Source organism: Coturnix japonica, chromosome Z (assembly GCF_054131305.1).
Source record: "Coturnix japonica strain WE chromosome Z, WE-NBRP24, whole genome shotgun sequence".
Lineage (NCBI taxonomy): Eukaryota > Metazoa > Chordata > Aves > Galliformes > Phasianidae > Coturnix > Coturnix japonica.
Genome location: NC_140702.1, coordinates 4,222,167 through 4,230,114, shown reverse-complemented (window position 1 = coordinate 4,230,114; position 7,948 = coordinate 4,222,167). Strand labels below are relative to the sequence as shown.

Here is a 7,948-nt window from a genome sequence, read left to right as displayed (position 1 = left end):
AAGACCAAGAAACAATTCAGTTCAATCATATGCAATCACAGGATCTGTACGTCACCTGCAAAAGTCATTTTATTCTATTCACAATCTCATCCTACATACAGTTCTTAGAAGGTTCCTTAGGCACACCAACCCCATGCTCCTATTACAGACACTTGCATAAGACAGGTGATATACCTGCAAGATTATTTACAGCTTAGACTATGAAAACAGGGAGTCTAGCTATAGACTAGCTAGACTAACTAATCTACCTGTACTTCTGAGCAATCTGTTAACCACTCTCACACAGTTCAGGCCATTCCAAACAAGATGCAATGACATGTCAGCCACAGAAACAGCTTGATTTTAGGGTGTTTGTTTGGACAAGCCCCTGTTGCATACGGTGGTCAAACATGCATTACTTGGGGGCACATTGTATTTGATTTAACAGATCCTCTTACCTTTGCCTTTGCACAGAGTCCAAAGTCTATCAGCTTCAAATTGTCAATCAGCAGATTTTCCCGGTGGATGAGAAAGCAGTCAGGAATGATTTCCACCCAAGTGCCCAAGGAAACATATTTGCTCTTATTTCCTGCTGTGGACAGTGGTTCCCAGTCTACTCAAAGCTCGCTCGCTCTCGCTGTCTCAGAGATCTTCACTGACTGCTGGCAAGTTCCCATCTTCCAATATCCCAGGTGGGAAATACTAGCTTGTATCTGTTGGAAAGGACCTGGGGACTAGGAGGACAAGTGGTGAGAGACCACAGGCTGAATGCAAGCCAGCAGTGTGCTCTGACAGAAAAGAAGTACAACAAGATCATCAGCTGCATTAAAAAGCAGCACAACCAGACCAGGACAAGTCATTCCTGCTTCAACACTCACTGGACCACATCTACAATACTGTATCTGGTTTTTGGCCAGGAAGGATAACAACCTGAAACAAACTCTGTGAATGACCTCCAGCCTGTGCAGGGGGCTGAAGCTCCCACTCAGAGAAGAGAAGCTGGGGAGAAAGATGTTTGTTCAGAGTGCAGAGGAACCTCATGGCAGCTTCTCAGTGCCTACGGGGTGGGGAGAGGGGGTGCGTATGAAGGTTGACTGAGGCTCTGGCCAGCAGGTCACGATGGGATAGTGATATCCAATGGGCAAACATGTTGATGACTTCAGTTCTTTATGGAATCAAATTCTGTTTTAGCATGAGGCAAGTCATCCTTAAGAGACCATAAAAGCAAGCGATGAAATCGCTAACTACTGTGACATACCAGGTACCACATCTGACTGCTGTGGAACATAACAAGCACATATGGGACAGTACACAATTCAACATCAACTCAGCAATGACTGACATCACTCCCATAGAAATTCTGAAACAGAGCTGTGAAAACTGAAAAGTAAAACATTCAGCATTTTGATTGACATTTTGGTAAAGTTGCTCTCATAATGGAATAATGTTGTAATGACATAATGTAATGATGTAATAACTTCCTCCACTTTACAGCCAGAGAATACTGCCCTCTGAACAACCAGCAACAAGATTTGTGGTGCTCTGTTAAACTTTTTCCAGCTCTACAGCATCTTTCAAAAGGCAATGGGACCAGTAGGCTGCATTCCTATGTACCATCCCACCTGTCCCCGTGTTCTTGAGAACTCCACAACTCCAAGAGAAGATATTATCATATTTAAATGCCTTTTGGCTTACCCATAAAGTAACTTTCTCCATGATTTTTAGTGCAACTTTTTGACCAGAAAGAAGATGCCACCCAAGTTTTACCTTTGCAAAACCACCTACAATTCAAAACACAGATGCTTAAAGTCGAGTGTGAATTGTTCTCTAATATAATATTACAGATAAAGCAGAGTACCTAGCATACACTGTGTGTAATGCTTTAATTAGAGGAAGAGGTAATCAGCACCATCAATTTCCAACTGGTTTCAAAAATCCAATTTCAAGTTTATCCAAATGAAACCTGACTTAGAGAACTGACAAGAGCTGTTAATCTATTCTCAGATTAATTCTGGGGTGGTGAGACAGACTGTTAGGCGTGCTTTTTCTGTACAAAGATGACACTTACCCGTTCCAACTGTTTCATGGAATTCCTAGTACTTGAGAATTTCCTCGTAGTCACTGTCAGACATCCTGAAATGTGCAAGAACTGAAGATCCTCCAAGCACGTGCAATGAGGAAGTGCCAGCAGTGTTCACATCCTACTTAGGACATATTCTTAGAGGCAGAAGGGACACTCGTGGCAGATCCAGCAATGTTCATCTTCTCACCAACGTGCATCCCCCTCTCACCCAGCAACAACAAAACACAGTGCATGAAGCTGGCTTCACTTAGGTTAACAATATGGAACATCCCTCAGGGCTTTGTGCCACAGAGCAGTAGCAGGGCTGGACTACAGCTTGAGGAAGCAGTGGAAGCCTTTCCCTGTATGGTTACAGTGTCCCTGCACACACCCCACAGCCAGAGCGTTGCAAGCTGAGCTGCCTTGATGTTTCTTGCACTCATCCCAGTCTCTGCGAATGAAAACTCAGAATTCAATCAAGGCGCTGATTGAGCACAATCGTGCCTTTATTCAATAGGAGAAAGGTGAGGTCTAAAGGGAAGATGGGACTCATCCTCTCTTGTCTCATGAGAGTGGCTCAGAGACCGTGCTGTTGCCTGGAGCCTGGGACTGGTGGTTTGATTCTATGCCCCCCTCCGAGATGCTCGGCTTCTCCTCAGTGTCGCTGACCTGAGCCGGCATGGAGGTGTTGCTTTCTGGGCACTCGGGCACTGCTTGGGCTGGGCTGTCCTCAAAAGGCTCTGGGTCACAGTCCCGGCTGGTGCCTGTGGTGTCTGGCAGGCTCAGGTCAGCAGCTTCAGGAGGGATGGGGTGAATGAGAGCTTGCACGATGATGATGTTCTTCTCTCCGTCACTGCTGTCATATTGAAGGCTGTCATTTGAACTGAAGCATCCTGTGCTTCCCATGAGCTCTCCATTGAGGGAAGCACAGGATGCGGCATCATCAAATGCCTTGTGTCCTCGGGTTACAGAAGGGCTGGAGTCACCTAGGAAGGAGTAGATGCACAGTGGTTAGTGTCGAACATTTGCAAATTGAATCATGAAGCTGTGTTGCTGACAAACAGTGTTTTGAAAGCTGGATTTGCACCCTTACCTTCCAGGGCAAAGACTTCTACTTCGGAGGGCTCCCTGGCGCTGCTCTGCAGTTGGTGTTCGGCCACAGGGGATGGTGTGCCCAGGCAGAAACAGGAACGCCAACTGCCAGCTGGTGACTCTGCCCTCTTACTGGGAGAACTTGGTCTGCAGAGAGAAAACAGAGCATGCTGTCAGTCGTGGTGCAGAGTGAGGGAAGAGCTGCAACGAGCCCTTGCAAACAGTTCCCTATTCCTGGCACTGCCTGCTTTCTGCTGAAACACAGCTTAGAAACGCGCTCTGTTTCGAACAGCAGAGGATGCTTCCATTCCTACAGCTCAGCCCTCAAGTCCTGTTGGCTAAATTCCTCCCAACCATGTTAGTCAATCAAGATGCAGAGCATGTGAGCAAAGGCTCCACAGCCGGATAGGACAGGAGCTGGCAGGCTCATATATATATAACAAGCAAAAAATAAACCAATAAAACCCACCAAACCAATGATGATAGGGGCTGGAAAAAGAATTCCTCTTTACCTTTCAGATAGAATATCAATGACGGTATGGAATCTGCCCAGTACAGCTGCGGGGCCTTCCTCAACCACGATGTCGCTGCTCCGTGTCACGGTGGGAGAGCTGCTCTGGCCACTTCTCTGAGCCTGTGCCTCCTGCACAGTGAGCAGCTTTGTGGCAGGAGGCACCCACACAGACTTGGGCCCGGCCAGAGAACAGTGCCCTGCAAGGGAAAACCACAGGTAAGACAGAGGATCAGAAAGCAGCAGCACTGCCATCACAGTTCTGCATTTATCTCAGACTTGCTTATCCGAGCCACTGGAAGAAGAGGATCTCAAAATAACCATGTGCTCAGGGGTATGCTCATGGCAAATGACAGCCATAATTAAGAGCAGCTCTTGGTATCAAAACAGGCAAACAAAAACCCTATAAAAACTAGGGGACAGGGTTCTCAGAAAGCTTTGCTGCCACATATCAATTAAGCTTCACCTGCTTGCAAAACACCTTAATGGCAGTGACAGTTTTCTCAATGTAAGGTTTGGGATTGGACACTTTGAGGATCCAGCAACGGGGCACCATATTCTAATCTAAGCCCAGAAGCCTGTTGTCTCCTCAACAGTTAGAGCATTTTCAAAGGTCTTCGAGAAGACCTGGATTGGATGAAGGTGTCAGATCAACATCAAGCTAATGGAGGAAGGCGCTCACCCTCTCCCACGGCTGGTGTGGACTTGGAGCAGAAGATGACATCTGCGTGGGTGATGAGGAATTCCACCACAGCTGACTGGGTCTGCAGCTCCATGCAGGCAGCTTCTCCACTTGTGCAGGCAGATGGGCTCCGCTGGGATCTGAAGAAAAGGCAGATCTTACAAGTCATTTCCCCAAGTCTGAAATTCTGTAGCCAAAAACTGTCAAATTGGGCTCTAAAGGCTTCCACAGTGGGCAAACAGCGATGCCACTGACAAAATTCTCCTGGATGTTCAGGGACATAGAAGTCCCAGTTAAACAAGTGAGTACAAACTGTCATCTAGAAATTGTGCCCCTGGGGCTGGGGGAGAGCAGAAGTAAGCAGCATGTTGAAATGGAAAAAGAAGTTTACCTTAAGAGGTTTGGAGCCCACACTATCGCTAAATTCTTAGTGTCCATGTTGGTGATGGAGCTGTTCCCGGCTAGAGACGCCAAGTGTCTCATCAGGTATTCCAGCGTCCTGGAAAACAAGAGAGGCAGATGTTCAGCACCAGAAAGCAAGCCGTGCTGCAGTGCACTTCAGAATCGCATCATCGCCCTCTGAAAGGCAGCAGGGCTGAGCTCAGCAGACCGAGCGCAGCACTGACCTGTAGTGAGGAGCGGGCAGCTGCTGGATGGCGTCCTGCATTCTGTGCACCCGCTCCTCCTCTGTGGCAGCGCAAACAGCGTCCTGGAAAAAGGCAGGAAGGGATTCAGACACCAGTCAGGCTGGAGAGCTGCCACAGGTTTGGGAAACATGGGGACAGCACGCTGGTGGTCAGCACCGAGGCAGACTCGATGCCTTCCAAGAGGCATCAGGGGAACAGAGCAGCACGCAGCCTGTGCCATCAAGGACAAGCAGCGCAAGCTATGGGGGCTTTACTGCCTGATTGTGCAGTGCAGCTCCTTGCAGCAGGCATTCATCTCCAAGTCCACTTTGCTATTAACCCCATTCTACCAATAGTTGGGGAACATGCATCATGGGGCTAACAGAAAGAAGACCTCAGAGCTGGGGCACTGCTGCAACCACTAGCCAGGACACCCAGGGAACAGGTACGTGTCATTTCCAAGACATTGCCCTGAGCTTACTGAGAACTTGTCATACAGCTGGTCGGTCAGCAGAGGGTTTGGGAGCTCCCTGAAATACATCTTGCACAGGGAGCTCACGCTGTGAAGTTCTCGGACGCTGAGCTCAGGAACCTGCTCCGTATCGAATTCATGGCTGCAGAGAGGGACACAGAATTCAGCAGAGGGCTTTGAGAAAGATGAAAACAAGTCCAAAGCCACACAGAATACAGCTAAGAAAAGAAATGGGTTCCTCTGAACACCCTCAGCATGACATGTGCCCCTACTGACAGCTGTGTCAGTTGCAGCACTCTTACCGTAGTCGCTGGATCCTCGACGTCACGCCGGACAGGCGGTATATCCCCTGGACTACGCCATGCTGCTCAATGAATTCTGAGCAGCTCTGGAGGACCTGGGGGACTACAGAACAAGAGCCAGCGGTTAGCTCAGCTTCTTACTCAAGTCCTGGTTCAGGCCGTGACCTTCGCATATCCCATCCACTAAGCCCAGCTGAGCTAACGCTTGCTTCCTCCTTAGAGGAGAAAGCTGGCAGAGACAGCTGTGAGGAAACTGCACAGAGACATGTTCTTGGCTTTCCAGAAATGCTACAACCTATCAACAGCCTGGAGAAAGTAATTCTGGCAAAGCCACAGACACTGCAAGTCCCATCACAGCTCCCTCAAGAATTGAGGAACCCAATCTCACGACCAGAAGAGCTAGGAAAAGAATGCAGGATGCTCTCTGTGGCCAGAAAGCTTCCTGCATTTTCAGGCTGAAACACTTGCTAAATATGATCTCCCTTTCACCTTTAGATGCCCAACGGAGGAAGATCTCGGGAATGGGCTGTTCCTTACCATCACGCCCAGAGCGCAGAAGGTGCTCCCCCAGGTCACACCCAAACACCCCTTCCTTCTTCAGATCCGGCTCCGTCGCTCTCCTGGGGCGGGCCTTCACCAGGGAACGAAGGAAGGGGATGAGCTTGCCCCGTCTCCTTGGCACTGCACAACAAATCAAAGAAACCAGTTCATTTCAGGCCTGGCTCAGTTGGATGAGGCTGAACATAATGCATTTGACAGGCCATGTAACAACGGGAAGAGCATTTCCAAGAAGGACATGCAAGAACAGATTTTCCCTATCCCTGGAGGTGCCCAAGGAGCTTAATGCAGTTTTCTTGCTAAGCTTGCTGAACTTGGGCATTAACGAACCCCCTTAAAGCCACATTCTGACCCCATTTTACTAACCCGCATTGTCAAACGTAACATATGTACCTGGCTTTGGCAAGGAATTGACCAGGGACTCGGGAACTTTTCCACTGATGAGTTCCACGCACTCACCAGGGAAAAGCCCAACCTGTAATAAGAAAAAAAAGACAGGTGGGCATTAGACCGAACCCAGAGTGAAAGGGAAGGTCCTCTGACACCGACACAGGGCAACCGTTTGCATCCAGCAGCCATCCTGTGCAGGTAGAGCAGCTCCAACCTGAGATTCCTGACTCTACTCAAATTTTGCTCTCTAGTCAGAAACGTGTGCCTACCTCAAAGCCACGCTTGCCTCTCCAAAAGGGGCTCAGCTCCTTTGGTGGCATAGAAACAATGCTCACCAGATCTCCGACCTGCAAGAGATTGAAACGTCAATCCCACATTCAGCAAATCTGGTAGGAAAACACATCTCAAACGACTGCCTTCTTCTATGCATGACAACAAGGAACGCCTCTAACTGCTTACCTCAAGGGAGAGCTCACCCGGCCCCTGGGCGACGTAGGACTTAATAACATGGGCTGCCGCAATCGCTGGAACGTTAATCGATGACATAGCACGCTCCAGTTGCGGCTTCTGCATGTTATCAGCCTACAAAATAGAGAACAGACCGTGGTCAGGAGCTGAGGACAAACCAGGAGGATTTCAAGGTGAGAAGCACATCTGCAGAGAAAGCTGCAGCAAATGCGCTCCGTCCTTATCAGGAGCACTTCAGAAGGAGCTGCATTTCTCATAACAATCGTTTCTCTTCCTGGCGTGCATTGCCAGGCCATGCAAAGATGCATCTCTCTCTACCCAGACTAATCAGCAATGGCACTGGCGCAGACAGCTGGCCAGGCCCTTTTTGGCCCGTTCTTTCCTGCAGGAGAGTACATCTGCAGCTCCTTCTAATGGCTCAACACAGGGAACAAAGACCAGCCACAACTTCATACTGTACCTCTGTCGCCGCCACCTCAGGCTCACGGCTGATCTCACTGCACGCAGCACCCATCACAGAAAGTGTGAACAGCTGGAACAGAGCAGAAACACACTTCTGTTTTCTCTATTCACACAGCACAGTATGGACACATTTCCTCAGAACTACCCTCGCATACCCTGTGGCAAAACCATGCAGGGGGACAAAATATGGCACATACCTGGCAGTGAGATCACCTCAAGCTATCTTCACACACGACGGTGTGAAGAAAAAGGCACTAAAGGCACTAACTAACTAATGGCACTAACTAACTAACGAACGGCACTAACTAACTAACTAACGGCACTAACTAACTAAAGGCACTAAC

General features: G+C 48.8%; 1 protein-coding gene across 1 annotated transcript; it reads right to left on the bottom strand.

The window, feature by feature from the left end:
* Positions 1 to 1,016: 1,016 nt before the first annotated feature.
* On the bottom strand, positions 1,017 to 7,247 carry LOC146753600 (rho GTPase-activating protein 32-like). The gene is made up of 12 exons (XM_085529390.1): positions 7,134 to 7,247; positions 6,944 to 7,021; positions 6,678 to 6,759; positions 6,264 to 6,407; positions 5,727 to 5,829; positions 5,402 to 5,566; positions 4,718 to 4,825; positions 4,327 to 4,466; positions 3,646 to 3,844; positions 3,135 to 3,238; positions 2,638 to 2,934; positions 1,017 to 1,036 (listed from the first exon to the last, which is right to left on the bottom strand). Exons 1-12 carry the CDS (start codon positions 7,245 to 7,247, stop codon positions 1,017 to 1,019), a joined length of 1,554 nt encoding a protein of 517 aa, XP_085385516.1.
* Between the last annotated feature and the right edge of the window lie 701 nt (positions 7,248 to 7,948).

Coding starts and splice junctions, on each gene's coding strand:
- LOC146753600 (XM_085529390.1), bottom strand. CDS start 7,247: ATGCAGAAGCCGCAACTGGAGCGTGCTATGTCATCGATTAACGTTCCA. Junction 4,826..5,401: donor CAATGTCTTGGAAATGACAC/GTACCTGTTCCC, acceptor CTTGTTTTCCAG/GACGCTGGAATACCTGATGA. Junction 2,935..3,134: donor AGAAGTCTTTGCCCTGGAAG/GTAAGGGTGCAA, acceptor TGGGAAGCACAG/GATGCTTCAGTTCAAATGAC.